The sequence below is a fragment of the Phallusia mammillata genome, chromosome 2 (genome assembly GCF_965637545.1).
Source record: "Phallusia mammillata chromosome 2, kaPhaMamm4.hap1.1, whole genome shotgun sequence".
Taxonomy (NCBI): Eukaryota; Metazoa; Chordata; class Ascidiacea; order Phlebobranchia; family Ascidiidae; genus Phallusia; species Phallusia mammillata.
In genome coordinates this window covers 9373611-9389022 of record NC_137253.1, presented here as the reverse complement: position 1 = coordinate 9389022, position 15412 = coordinate 9373611, and the positions used below count along the sequence as shown (strand labels likewise).

The 15412-nt window shown below is 35.4% G+C and overlaps 1 protein-coding gene and 1 non-coding gene across 5 annotated transcripts in view; both read right to left on the bottom strand.

Annotated features, from left to right (window-relative positions):
* The window catches only part of LOC145215525 (kinesin-like protein KIF1A), a 33945-nt gene that overhangs the window by 18052 nt on the left and 481 nt on the right, over positions 1–15412 (bottom strand). For 3 of the 4 annotated variants that reach the window (XM_080084221.1, XM_080084222.1, XM_080084224.1), the window contains exons 3-20: positions 14988–15170; positions 14226–14494; positions 13975–14086; positions 13649–13792; positions 13483–13503; positions 12678–12835; positions 11664–11854; positions 11176–11264; positions 11026–11105; positions 10556–10711; positions 10196–10302; positions 9522–9662; positions 8890–9019; positions 8175–8247; positions 2782–2872; positions 1424–1590; positions 941–1113; positions 289–414 (exon numbers count right to left, since the gene is read on the bottom strand). In XM_080084221.1, the coding sequence (XP_079940347.1) occupies positions 289–414; positions 941–1113; positions 1424–1590; positions 2782–2872; positions 8175–8247; positions 8890–9019; positions 9522–9662; positions 10196–10302; positions 10556–10711; positions 11026–11105; positions 11176–11264; positions 11664–11854; positions 12678–12835; positions 13483–13503; positions 13649–13792; positions 13975–14086; positions 14226–14494; positions 14988–15170 (2411 nt within the window). The remainder of the gene's footprint in view (positions 1–288; positions 415–940; positions 1114–1423; positions 1591–2781; positions 2873–8174; positions 8248–8889; positions 9020–9521; positions 9663–10195; positions 10303–10555; positions 10712–11025; positions 11106–11175; positions 11265–11663; positions 11855–12677; positions 12836–13482; positions 13504–13648; positions 13793–13974; positions 14087–14225; positions 14495–14987; positions 15171–15412) is intronic. The other variant, XM_080084223.1, reaches the window with a different exon arrangement.
* Trnas-gga (transfer RNA serine (anticodon GGA)) lies at positions 14654–14726 on the bottom strand. The gene has a single exon. It is a non-coding gene; the product is annotated as a tRNA-Ser (tRNA).

The window sequence follows — 15412 nt, the reverse complement described above, 5'->3', positions numbered from 1 at the left end:
CACAAAAATTTCTCAAAGGGTTGCACTATACTTAGTTATGTAATTTTTGTGACTAAATCTTGTTCAAAGACAGGCATGGACATGTATTCTAAGCTAAAATGATTTAAGAAATTGGGCTTGCAAATGGAAAGTTGAACTTTTTTTCATAACGTTGTAAGAATATTAGCTGCTTTTATACAGTTTTTGCCAAAACAGTTTTTGGAATGCAATTTTATTTTTTATTCCTAGACTGGTTAAAACTACAACTGTGCGCCCAATTACAATTAAATTATAAGTGTTTTTTTTTACCTGCCAAGAACTTTGATCCAAGCCAAGCGGTCTTTAAATGGATCCTGGTTGTTCACGGGAGTTCCTGGCTCACGAGTAAAATCACAAACTTGGTCGTACATTTTTCTCATTAACTCCAATCTTTGTCTAAACAGTATACAACAATATGAAAATTAGGTGCCTTTTGTTTGACTGAAAAAAAATAATTTTAGGCCACCATTTGCAAATGTAAGTCAGGGTTGCTAGCGACTGCCACCACTTTATTGCTCCCGGCTTAACCAATACCTTTAAGTAATTCCAAAATTGTTTAAAACTTCGGACATAAAATCATATTGTGGGAGCTGTTATATCAATATACCTGTTTAAAAGGTCAAATCAGAAACATTTAAATTGCTGCAGAAATAGCACTGAATAAGATGCTAATCATCAAATTGCAGATCAATTTGTGTCTATTGTGAGGTAGCAAGCACGTTTTTGCACTTTGTAATGATATAAATGCATAAATTTGTAAATAATGTTTGGCCCTGAAAACACGAATTCCATCACAGCAGCAAATTAAGTCCTTTAATACAAAAGCCCTTCACTTTTTTGAAGCCTGTTAATAATACACCTATTTACCCTAATGTAACCCTTCATTCTCTCAGAACACCTCTTCTAAATTATTCCTATTTACCTGAGTTTTTGCAATGACCATAGATGAGTTGCACCATTCTTGTGATCACAGACTTTTACGGCAACCACTGTACGATTGTGATGCCCTTGTCGGTTCACACAATCAGCAGGCATAAGATCGGCGGGTAGTGGAGAGTAGAGTGTGTCAGTTAGGAGCACAAACTGGAAGATAACCTAAAAACAAAGCAAATGTTGGTAAAGTGTGGTGAATGTTCATTTTAAATGTGGGTTTGGCAACTATTTTTGCTTTAGCATACCAGCATCTGATTTTTTTAACACAATAGATTTAGAGTCAAATCAAGTGTGAAAGGTGTACAAATGTATAGGATTTTATTTGAAAAAGATGTAATTAGGGTGCTCTCATTACCAAGATTAAACCAAGATAAAAACTTTTTAGCTAATCATGCATGTCTTTAATTTTTCACAGTATAAAACTGATTTTAGAACACATCAGTAACTTGCAAACACATAATGTCACAAGGACCTGTTTTTTCAGCTCCACACTGATTGCGTTGGCTTCTTTCAGGAAGATAGCATTTCCCCACAAATCATCCCTCAATGATGTAAACTGATAATTGACCCACTTGTTCCAGACCCACTGAGCTAAGTAGCGTTCCCGATCATTCCAATCAACATCCTCATATACGACATCTGTGTAAGAAGACATCTTTTATTTAATCATGAAAATAACGGCCCAAATAGAAATAAAAAGCGAAATGCTTTGTTGTTCAAATGTTTCAGCAAATGCTCATGCCATCATCAGTGATATGAAGGGCTACAGCAATTACACCTGTTTATATCCATGTAATTACATAAAAGATCAATAAAAACGGTGCATATTATATGTTTTGATATAAATCTATTTAGTGGGGACAGTGCAATTTCTTTTGACCTACAAGGTCTTATCAATGCAGCTGGTGACGAGAGACAGGCTGTATTCACTGGTGGTATTCAATTTTTTTTGGTTAATTGGTTCTATAACAAAAGTCATATTTTTCAGCTGGATCTCAAAAATTGGTGTATCAGATAAGATGCAAAATCCATTGACAGTAACCAGTAATGCTAACCGGTTCGCTGATTGCATAAAATTTCATGACATGGTTCTATAGAACCGGTGCGAGCCGGCTGAATCCCACCACTGGCTGTAACGGCTAGTGTAGCCATCCAACGGCACTCCAGTTTGTTGGGAGTAACCGGCTAAACAGTCATGCCTCAGCAAGCTGTTCAGTGCCACAGCTGCACAATAATGACAGAAGAACAGCAGATATCTATTTAGCATCTTCTACTTACTTATTTTCAGTTTTATAGCATGTAGCCACGAGCGAAATTTTGAAACAAATGTGTATAGCCATAACACAAAAATATATTATCACATTTTTATGACAGAAAATAGACATTGGCTGTTGGTGATGGTTTCAGACAGCAATAAATATTCTAGAGAATAGATCAATTTCTTTGTACTTTGTGTTGCTGAAGATCTTTTTTGATCATGCATAATTAATGTGACCACCCCAACAGCTGGGACGGAGGTTTGTCCTGCATTAATTTTTTTACCAAAAAATCTTGAGCTGGATCTCATTCAGGTCTGTACCATTCACCCCTGAGCTGTTTCAGTTTGTAAAATTTGGTAGGCAGTACTATTATTTCACATCATTCATCTTATTTCATTTTCGGGCAAAGTTATTTCACATTTTTGCCATTAGTGTAAAAATATGTGGGGCGCAAAATTTTTTTTCCCCTGATATGTGGGGTGCAATGTTTATGTTGTCAAAAAAGCTTAACATTAGTCTACTTTAAACAAATAATTTGGACTTAAATTCAAAACAAAAAATATCAACATACCTTCATGGTGCAAATGTGTGTGATTTTCATGTGGAATTGAGGTTTGAGTTTCGACTTGTTGCTGTAAAACTTCCAACCTGTGTTCGTATTCCTGTATGTGGAGAAATATTAAACCAAGCTCTTAAAGATAAGTTTTTAATTTGCATGAACAGTAACCTCAATTAATGCGGCTCTGTTTGGACCAAAAAAATTGTCTGGATTAGGCAAAGATCCGGATTTACTGATGCCGATTAGTTCAAGCCTTACCAGTTTACAAATCATTTGTACCTCGAGTTTTGTCTAAATTAGGCAAAGATCACTAGTAACCGAATCTTGTTTAACCAAGGTTTACTGTATTACAAACTGAAAATGTAACATCACCATAAATAGTGATTTAATATATAAAACATAGATACTTTGATGCACTGTTTAGACTACTTACACAGGAACTGTTGTTCTAATTTGTTTTGGTGTAATCAGTTACTACTATGCAGCGTTTTCCAAGAAACAGATGAAATCGGATTGAGCATTGTGGGGAAATAAAAGTTACAGTAATTTAACACCCATTACAAATATGAGTTGTTTTTTTTTAAAGTGCATTTTTATGATGGTCAACTTTCTTGGCAGCAAAGTATTCATGTATTTCAGATTTAAAATTTGCTGAGCACGGCTTTATTTTGGCAAAAATATCTCAAAACGATAAATCTGTTTGACAAACGTGTTTTGTATCCAGATCATACTGGTTAAAATGCTTTGGAGAAAAAACTGAAACTACATAAGAACTAAATAAGATACTAAACAACTGCAGTTCAAACTCAGTGTGAAATTTTATTTCAAAGTGACATAAAATTTTACAAAACACCATCCATTTAATAAGCAACAATTATAATGTAACTCTTGTCATACCAGTGCAAAAAAAAACAGCGAGGCTTTGTGTGTAAAATATGCATGCATCTATGTGTGACAGAAATCTAAACACAAGCGGTGATACTGTGGCATGCGTTCGATATATTATACATGTCTGTATACGGGATGGAAAAGTACTTTAACTTCGCAATCCTATATCTTGCCTATGAATAATAGATGAATGTTTCCAGGCACAACAAGACACTGCTGGCCTATGGAAATTCCCAAACGCACTCTAATAGGCTCAGACAAAGTTTAGTTGCCTGTTAGGGAAAATCCATTTTACCATTTTCAGGGTAAATGGATTATAGATTTTCGGTTTGAAAGATGGACAAAAATACCTTACTGCCACCAAAGCAATCTAACCCACCACAATAAAGTAGCAATTACTTTTTTTAAACAACTTTTGTTCTGTGTCTGTAAAGCGTGTTACGGAAAAAAATTCTTGATGCGCCATATGCTTAAAAAGGTTAAAAACTACTGATCAAAAAGCACATTAAAAAAATACTGCTGTGCTTTTGATATTAACTAGGGGCACTGGATATAAATTGAAAAAAAATTGAAAAAAATGATGTACCTTTAAAAATACAATTCATTTGATACTCATATCACAAACAAACACAAAAAATCCAAACTTGCCTACATTCTTGGTTATTAGTGGTAATTTTCTAACTATGCCACTATAATGGGAAAAAATTGGGTACACAGTGCAAAAAATGAACAAAATGAAAAATGGAAGAAAATAGGATGAACTTCAAGAAACACATCACATACATCACAAATACATGCTTTAACTTGTGGAACGAAAAAGTGTCAAAACTTGGCTTGGTTTTGATTCATTCCTTGGCGACGAAACGGTGGTTGATATATTCCCTGGAACTGAACTTTACGCTTGCTCTCATCCATTCCTATCTGGTTATCAGATTTTGGTTCAGTAATATTCAGGTTATTGAAGCTATTGGCAGATGCTACGGTGGTTGATAGATATGGTGGCGATTCTGTTGATCGGGATTGCAGCAATGGGCCGTTCAAAGGGTTATGGGTGATTTGCGGAGGCATGTGATCCAATGATGGTTGCTTTGGCAAATCCCCAATGTAAAATCTAACTTGTTCTGGATGTATGTTGTCCCCAAGTGAAACAACTGGTTGTTGATATGGAATCTGATTAAAGAATTGCCTTTGAAAACTGCTTTGATTTCTTCCCATTGCTACAGGCTGCATATCATAGACCTGCTGGGTTTGCATAACAGCATCAAAATCAGGCTGGACTACGGTTCTTGGAGGAAATGGTTGGTTTCTTGTCTGGTGTTGTTGGTAAGCACCATCTTGCCACCAGTTGTTACCAGCGGATGGGCCAGAAATGGTTGGGTTGCCATAAAATGGTTTAGCTGACACATTGAACAAATGTTGGTGCTGATTTCTGGACCCTTCTCCTAACTTTTCAAGTTGGGCCTGGTTGTTTTGATATAACTGGCAAAAGTTGCCCCAAGTTTTTCTTCTTTGCTGGAAATAGTTTCTTTTATCGTGATTTCTTCTTGTTTGAATGTTAGAAGTATCACATGATTTTTGATTTACAGACTGACGCGGCATTGGTGGCTCTTCCCGGGGAAATGGTGTTTTCTTATTACCGTCTGGGCTTGTGTGGTCTTGCTGTTTAGGCACAACTATATCTTCTTTTTCACCCGACTTGGAGTCAAATTCCTCTTGAAGTGCAGAGCATGTTTTACGCCGAGGTCCTTCAAAATACTTCTTAGGAGCGAACCTGTGTCCAGATTGCCTGCTTTCATTTTTGCTTTGGTTTATTCCTTTAAAAGCAAACCTCGGGGATTGGTACCTTGATGTTGAGTTGTTTTTTGACTCACGCTGCTGTCGGCGACGCTCTTTGTTAATTTCTTGTGACTTCAAATTTTCATGATGTTTTTTCTGTTGTGCTTCCCAGCGAAGACGACCTCTTCTAAAAGCAATGTCGTTGTCCATTAACCATGATATCTGCTCCTCTTTTGTTTTAATCCAATCTGGAACAATAACTCCTGGAGATGGCTTGCTGAAGTCATTAGATTGTACATAGCGAGGGGAAAAAAAACTGTCCGATTTCGATGTGTCATCTTTTGATAAGTCAGAACTGCTCGTGCATGAAGACTTTCCGCTTACAGAACTTCCAAGCTTTTTCTTTGTTAGGTCTTTGTTTTCAGATGGGGCATTTTTCGATAATATCACATCTTTGACAAAGTTTTTCATTAGCAATGACTTTCCATAATCGGCATTGCCTGCAAGTGCTCTTTCCATTTCGTCCATTTTGTTTTTCATCATTTTCATTTCTTCCTGTTTAGTCTCATTGTCCTGTTTCACGCCTTGGAGCATGTCTACAAGCTGGGAAAGATCATCTTTAAGCTGTTTTACTTCATCTATAGGTGCGTTTGAAGATATGTTAAGAGGTTTTGCAATCCCATTGGTACTATCAACTTCAGCAACAACGGATTCTATTAAATTTTTCATGACATCTTTAACAGTCTCTTTTCTTTCGAAAGAGGTTAAAAGGTCTTCGCTGAGAACAAAGTCACTCTCTGGTCCAAAGTCCTTCTTAGAACAGTTACGGTCACCACAGAAACCAATCGTATCCATGACATCTCTAGCGACTGAGCGCCATGAGTCAGCAGGATTTGGATCGCGTTTGCCATATTGCTGGCATAAGTCCTGTAAGCGCAAGAGGCAAATGGCTTCAATTTCATTTTCCATCATTGTAAAACCAGTCAGTGCTACTTGGTAACAAATCTCTTTAACAGCTTGTACTTTGATATCAGCCATTGTAAGCCAAGCAGCCTTTCTGCTGCTGCTTGTCTGCCAATTCATTTGCGAAGCAGGTTGATCTGGAGATTTCAGTATTTTTTCGTGTTGATTTTTGCCAGGTGAGGGCAGGCCAAAGCGTTTAACAATAGAGCGGAGTTTTTCAGGAGTCAGGTCTTTACGAAGCCGTGAGATAAGGCGCCAACTCTCTTCGCAGGGCAATTGATGAGAAGAGTCCTTCTTGTCCTGTTCAAACCACAGTGGTTGTCAAGGTTTTTTTTGGCAGCAGTAAAAGATGCAGAGTCACCAGTTTTAGTACAGCCAGAAAAGAAAAAGAGAAAATGAAGAGAGGTTCGTTCACCAAGAGAAGAATATGTAAAAAGAGAAAAATATTTTCTGTTAAATTTCATTTTGAAAAAATGTTTTTTGACAAAGTGCAGCCATCTGAAAATCCAAAAAGGAAATTCACTTTGGGTTCTGTTAATACTTTTTTTATATCAAAACAAATCTCATCTATGTTTCAAAATATACACTGTTCATAGTTTTTAAGTTTTAATCAGAAAAAAATCTAAAATCAGAAAATTTAACTTCTAACATTTTTTGGAGTGACATACTGGCTGCACTTTAAAGAAAGAACAAAAGATTTTTAACTTAAAGTGAAGTGACAGATAGTGAGTTTAGCAAACAACATTTCCACTTCAGTGTGTTGTCTTTCGAATTTTCAAGATTCCACCATGCATCATGCCACAGCCTCAAATTCCATTCTGATAAACCATTTGTCTCACTTTGTTAATACTTATCTGAACAGCAAAACTATTGGCACCCTTAATTATTTGTTAACCACCTCACACCTTTCAGCCATAATATAAATGCAAGTTCTAAATGTGTCAATTCATGACAATGGTAAGAAAATGCTGACACAGCAATTTTGTTTCCACAAGTTAATAGCATACCTATACTCAGTGGTGGAATTCAGCCGCTTTGCACTGGTTCTATAAAATCGCCTTACGAAATTTTATGAGATCAGCGAACCGGTTAGCATTACTGGTTACTGTCAATGGACTTTTTGTAACAGAACCGGCTGAAAAATATGACTTTTGTGATAGAACCGGCTGGCAAAAAATTTGAATCCAACCACTGCCTATACTATGTGCTGTGCGCTGATTTGATACAAATCCATGCATGATCTAGGTCAGGGTGGTCCAAGATTTAAAGAGTAAAACATTATGGTTTGGAAGGTACTTGGCAGGTCGCAAATGACAAACTCTTTTGGATTGAAGGACTAATTTGCTGTTCTAATCTACTTCTTGTGTTGACACCCGAATATTACTTTTTTTAACCAATGCAATTATATCGCCCCAAAGCGTAAAAAACACCTCACAATAGACACATATTGACCTGCAATTTGATACATAACATCTTGCTTAGGTCTATGCCAACTGCAATCCTCTGAATGAGTGTGCATGCAGAAGTGCCCTACAAATGATGTCGGACCACCTCAATCCAGACATTATTCTGACATTTTTAAACTTCATCACATACTGCGCTAATGGAAGAGATGATACATTAATTTGTGTTTAATGATTGTTCACAAAAAATCCATAACAGTTCAATTTTTTGTTGTCATTTTAATGCACAAGCATGCATGTCAGTTTGCTTGCCCAAACATGGCATACATTTGCCACCAGAATATTTTTTGCAATATAAACATATCTTGGACGTACCAATCGTTGTTGTTCAAGCAAGAAGTCTGCTTCCTCTTTTTCCCTTTTATATTGCTGTTCCATTTCTTGCAGCCTTCATAAAAAATTCATGCAATTAATTTCTAGGCAACTGTGTATCTCAGACATGCAGTGACTTTCTTTAGACTAATTTTAAAAGAAACCAAAGGTGCTTTCACTGTACATTTACCAGGCAAAACCTACATATATGTTCTGTTTTATTGAACACTGAGCATCTCACGCAAATGCTCAGTGCATTGTGACATCACAAACAAACCATTTTTTATGCAAGTTTTGTAGCTTTCCCAGTCACTTTTGTCGCCAGCTGTGTATTAAGCTGTACAGTACCCAGAAGTACGTGTTTTTCATCATTTAACATATTTAAAAAAGTCATTTATAATTTGTTCTGGTATACCCTAATGAACACTAATTTTGTATGTCAGCAGGGCATAAATATGCAAATTTAATGGTCAGGCGTGTTAGTGAAACTGCTTGGCCGAGCACTGAGCATCGAGCTTAGAAAAGGCCATGCTCGGTACCGAGTACTCAGGTTCTGGTTCGGTCCATTCCTTACATTTAAGGGCACACTTAAATTTTAGTTTCAATCCAAACTGAAACTGCCTATATTAAAACCTGGTCTAATGTTTTTGCTTAAAAAGTTACAAAATTGTATAATTAAGTGATGGAAATCTACAAAGAAAAAAAGCAATGCACATACTTTCTTTCCATTTCTTGTTTCATATCAATCCCCTGCTTTTCAAGAAGTTCCCTTTGTGCAAATGACCAATCCACAGGCTCGGTGGGAGACTCAATTGTCAAAACATCAACATGACCTCTTTGCATTCGTGCTGAAACACAGGCCATGACATTATATGACCCTGATAGATTAGACAACTTATACAAGTCATAAAGTTGGATCAAAAAAACAATTTTTGCGTCTCCAGTTGTAAAAATGAGAATACTGCTTGGTTTTACTAAATGTTCAAAATTGAGAACACCCCTTAGCAGTTGTGGGATTCAACCGGTTCGCACCAGTTCTATAGGACCGTCTCACACAATTTTATGAGATCAGCGAACCGATTAGCACTACTGGTTACTGTCAATGGACTTTTTGTAACAGAACCAGCAGAAAAATATGACTTTTGTGGTAAAATTTGCTTACAAAAAATTGAATCCCACCACTGCTCTTTGGTATCACTAAATGTTTAAAATTGAGAACACTGCTTGGTATTACTCAATGAGATAGGAACAACCATTGTAACTGACAGAAGTACTAATTCTTGCTGCCTACGAACTTTAATTGTGCAGAATTGTAAAACCAAATTAAGTTAATTTGTTTACCAGATTTACCTTGATCTGGGTTCATAAACCTGAAGACGTGATTCTTGCCCATAATAATCCGATTGCCTGAGCGCAGTTCTGTTGGTTCATGGACTTCACGACCATTAACAAAGGTCTGGGCGTCTTCAAATGGGATTATACAAACCACACCTAAACATTGGTTGACAACGAGATAATTAAATTGGAATTTTAGATTCTTTTGTTTGACATGCATGAAGTCAAGACTAGCACATAAAAAGTTTTTTAAAATTGCATTGAGCTGTTCAGAAAATGTTGAAAGTATACCAACCCCAATTATTGTTAACCTACTCTAACTAATTAAGAAAATAAATTTTGCTTTACAAACTTTTCCATAATACAAAACCAAAAATATCCTTTTTTAATTCATATTAAAGTGCCAAAAAAATATATCTTCAAATAAACAGTTGGACCAAGTCAATTCGCCAGCTTTAACCATTTACAGCAGAAGGCAAGGAAATTAAAAATCTTAGCTAACGACATCAATGTTTATAGAGATTGAAATTCCTAATCAATGCAGCCAAGAGCCAGTGACTAGCAACAATCAATACATTTTATGGTTGGTTACATAGTGAGAAGGCCATAGTGTGCAATGACCTCAAGCTCACACAAGTATAAGATTGGTCGGATCAGTAAACTGATAAGCAACATAGAAATTGACCCACTTTCGTTAGAGCCAGACTTCTTGCATTGTAGTATACAGTGTTCGTCTTTTATGTGCTGCCCACTAAGGACAATGTCTTGTGGCACATTGGCCGACGATAAGCCAACTCTGCCAAAAGATAAAAAGTAGTTGAAAAATGGTTCTGGTAAAATAAAGGAAAGTAATTTTTTTACATTTTGAAAACAGATTTCACATTTTAGACATTTTCTAATGTTTAATGTCCAATATTTCTAAATTGCAACAGCATGTCCATAACCTAAATATAAATCTACAAAGTACCTCATTTAATTAATGTTATCAAATCACTGTACATACACAGCACTGGATTGGAACAATACATGAAACAAACTAATGAAAGAACCTTGTTATTCCATCTTTAATGTAGTAAAGAAGACATTCTGACATTAGAGGGTCTTCATTGAGATTTACAATATGTGGTGTACGTTTGGGAGAAAACACTCCTAACGTTTCACCATCTTCACGAAGCGAAACTCCTAACTCCATCAATGCATTTTCTCTGTGCAAGAAGTCCAGATAAACAAATAAATACCTTTTTAGCTTAAAATTTGTAAACTAAGGCAGTACACATACCTAATTAGAATATAAAGCATTAAAAGATAATAAAGTGGCAATGAAATATCAAATTGTTTGTTTTGTTAGTAGTGAGGTACATAACCTAATTAAAAGATTAACCACACTGGTATTTTAAAAATATATTTATGACCTTAATATAGGCTACTGGCGATACATAAAAAAAATGAGTTTGCAAAACAAAATTTTAATATTCTTTTGTTGAAAGATTTCAAACAGGCTCTTTGGTTCTATACACACCTTTGCTGGCGAATACATTCAGTCTTTCTTAGTTTCTCTTCCCAAGTTTCATTAAGTTCAGCAATGATTTTTTCCGATTCCTGCCAATTAAAATGAGCAAATGTACTTTTTTTTCTATTTGAGAATAATTGCCTTAATGTTATGACAGACCTTGATTCTCTCCAATGCATTTTTTTCTTGATTTTTGAACCCTTCTATGGTAGGCTCATTCAGGGAGTTTGCTTTGCAGGCATTTATACCTGAAAACACAAGACAATAAAAAATTGTCACAAAAACATATTTACAAAGTTGTGTATGTATATATAAGTTGTGTATAAAGATTCAAATATATATCCATAAACTTAAACCTTAATTTATTCATTGATTTGAAAACATGATCTCAAGAAGCGAAAATTTTTTAGGAATGCATAGAAAGTGTCAATACCAACATAAACATACAAATATACCCAGTTTCTTGGGAAATAAAAATATACAATATAACTGTATTTAAACTAAAATTTAGTAGAGTTTTACATTTTCTTAAAATGGATGTTTTTTACTTGGCACACAGAAAACATAGTGTGTATATTTATCTGAAAAACAGATACTGGCCCTTTATTACTCTTTAACACAATACTTGGCACTGCTATTGTGCTCACCTTTGTCTATTGTATTTAACTTGTTTCGGTTTTGTTGCAAAGTCTGTTCATTGATCAGCCCAGCCAGTCCCTCGGCTCTGAGAACTTGTCGCAACCGTTCCACTTCCTCTTTTAGTTCACGAATCAGTCGAGCATTAGGATCCTCATTGACAACCGCGTTACATTTGATTTGCTTTGCACGATCTGCATACCTACAATACATCACCCCACCGTAAGTTAAAAGCAGGTGGTAACACATGTACACTATTCATGGTTTTGAATAATCTGAGCAAAAGAATCAGAGCCAGAATATTAGGTAAAAGCAATTAAACAGAGATAAAAATATCTTTGTTAAATTGCTTTTTCCTTTCACTTTGTTTGTCGAAATATAGTCATGTTTTAAACAAATTTACTCACTCTGACTTTTTTGTTTAAGTGGTAACATGTTCAGGATTAGAAGAAATGAATAGTTGACTTTTGTTTAGTGTGTATAATGCAAGTTTTTACTTACTTGTGTCAATTTGATATGTGACATTCTAACTAAGTAAGATACAGATGATTATGTTGGGGCAAAGTATATAAGAATTTAAAATCCTAAGGATTCTTGGATGACTGTTTTATTTAACTTAGACATGTATAGTTTATTCAAAGAAAATGTGGGGTAATTAATAAAAATATTTCCGGACATACTATTAATTGAAACTTAAAGCTGGAATCACCCAGTCCGTTGCTTGGTGGATAAAGACTAATGAGCCTCATAGCAATAGATGTAAGTTCAGAAAAAACACTTAGTCGTTCACCCTTTGGTTTTAAAGATATATATATTTCGCTATTACAGCATTGTACACATACATACATACTTATAAAGGTTTATGCAACACCATCAGGATCTATCTATTATTTCACCAATAATTACCAACAAAAGAAAACCAAACTCGATAATTGCACCAGTGACAAAACAAATTGAACCAGAAATTTGAAAATCAAGTTGAAAAAGACAAATTGGACAATACATTTCTCACAATTTCTGATTACCTTAAAGTGCTAAGACTTTCATCAAAGTTAATATCAGCTGGGCTTATAGCAGCAATCATAGCGGTCTTTGAATTTCCACCGAGGTTTTCTTTTAGCAGCCATGTTAGCACCGAGTCTCGGTAAGGAATGTATTCTCCCCGCTTCTTTTTTGTCTTAGACTAAAATATCAACAGTGTTATTAGTTCGGTTTATCTGGTCTAATCGAATGCAGCAATGGGTGGACATAATGGGTGAAATTTCTAATTGTGCGTATCTTAGTTAGAAAATGATTTAAGAGGTTTTAACACCTAATTTGAGATTTCAAAATGTGTAAAAAAACGTGATTTCAAAAAAATTTTAAAAATGTGAGTAAATCAGGAAAAAAAGTCTTTTTTATTCGACAAAGTAAAAATTGTATTAAATTAATGCAAGCCTTTAAGAGGTAAACTTTCCACCCCTAGTTGAAACAGTATGGCAGGACAAACAATAAATTATTATAATGTCATAACCTTGCACTAGGTAGCCTTTCAATATAATGGTGTATTTCATAACCCTTTCATCCTACTGAAAGCAAAGGGGCCCCAAGAGGCCGTAACAGATCAATAAAACCTGTGCAACTGTTCACCAAGCTACGAGTATATGGAGCTAATATGATGACGCATAAGCAGCTAATATCCTTGGGACAACCCTTTAGTAGTAAATTAGCCATCTACTTCAATGTAAGGGGTGCTAGAATCATTTCCAGTTGATATTCTTAAGTTAAGAAACAACACACATGCAAAACACAACAACTACAGGTACAGGACTGTTTTAATAATGTACTTACAACGGGTACTCCAGAACAGTCCTATAATCGAAAGGTTAAAAAGAGTACAAAAATGTCCTTTAGCATAAAGGTATAGTAAACTAAAAATTTTACACATAAAAAGCAGAAAAAATTGTCAAAAGCTTGAATAACTTATTAACCATGTAACTTTATTGGAGTAAGTTACCTGTTCAGCCAGAGCAGAAATAACCTTCCCTAATGTTGTGAGCGATTTATTGATATTGGCACCTTCCTTTAATCTTTTTCCTTTAGCACCAGTCGATTCAGCTCGCTCACTCCCAGCCAAGTCAACAAGACTGATTTTGCTAACCTATAAGTTAACACAAAAAAGGTTGGATTAAAACTTTGTAGTCACAATACACTACAATGTGATTCACAAAGCAACAGTACATTGAAAAATGCACTGACCTAAAAAGGTTATGCTAAGGTATTTTATTAGCCGGTGAAACTTAAATAAAACCTAAAAAAGAACTTTTTGTAAACTTTTGTTACTTTTTCTGTTTCAAGATTTGTGTCAATGTCTTTTCTTTTCTGCGTAAAGACAATGTTGAAAACACCATGGGATCTGCTACTTGTGGCGTTCATGTTCGTGGCAGCCACAGTCCTAAAAAATAAAACAAAACGTGTTAAATAATGCAACCTACTTTTTAAAAGAATTCCACGTTTTTGAAAAGTTTTTGAAAAGTATCATAACCTTAATTTTATAATTTGTAAATTTCAAAAAACACTGATTTTTTTGGTACCTGGCCTTATTGCCTTCATCCATAAGGTTATTGATGTCACAGAAGGATTGTACTGCAAGTTTTGAAAGGTCTTCTACGTAGGGTCCCAGAAGAGGATGCTCTCTTACTCTCAGGTTTTTGTTGTTTTTTGGATTCAAAAGATCACGAACTTGTTCGCAGTAGATTTCCATGTAACTCACTTCCACTGAATAAGTGATCGTACCCTCGCCATCATTTAAATTATTGTTGACAGTTGACTCGGAAATCCTTGTGAAAAGTTCCTCACACATCTAATAATTGGTTAAAAAAACATTAAATTTAATTTCTGCTTAGTGAAATATTACTAAGCCTAAACTATTATAGTATGCCAGGCCTATTAAAGGCGTTATACAGAATCAAGTCGGTCTTACAAGCATTTTCATATGGCAAGGCACAGGCTAGAAAAATCTGGCATACGGTGGGATTCGAACCCACGGCAGGAGTCTTTCCAGGACTCAGCTCTACCAACTGAGCTACACAGGCTGAGTAGTAAAGCTGCTGAAAGTCGAATCACAAGCACCATTGCCTGTCTTGTCTGCTGCACATGTCAGCTTGGTTGTGGGGGATCGCCAGTTTGACCGTATCAGCTAAAGTGAATATATTCATACTGGGATCAGTCCTGAAGCGTCGATGCAGACCAGCGATCGGGGCATACTTATCGATAAGGTAAATCATAGTGTGCCCGGCCTATTAATTCAACCTATTAACTAATGTACTGTTGTATCAATTAAAAAAATACTGTACCTGAGGAATAATGCCAGCTTGATCTTTGGAGTCATGTTTTCCCATCATTGTGTACGATTTACCAGCACCAGTTTGCCCATACGCAAATATGCACACATTATAACCATCAAAAGCATGTTGCAGCATTTCCACTCCCAAGTCATTGTACACTTGATGTTGACTTGCAAAATTTGGATCTCTTGGCTAAAAATACAACAAAAATTAATAAACTGAAATATTGGAAAATCTAACGTATTTTTTATGGATGGATGCAATTTGCACAAACGAATAGAAATTGTAATATGCACAAACTCAGTAAATATAGTCAAATGATAAGTATGAATCACTTTTTTAACAGTTTTCATTGATGTCTCATTTACTGTTCAAAATGATGGTTTCTTAGTCATTGCATTTAGCAAAAATGACATGTCATAAAATATTTTTAT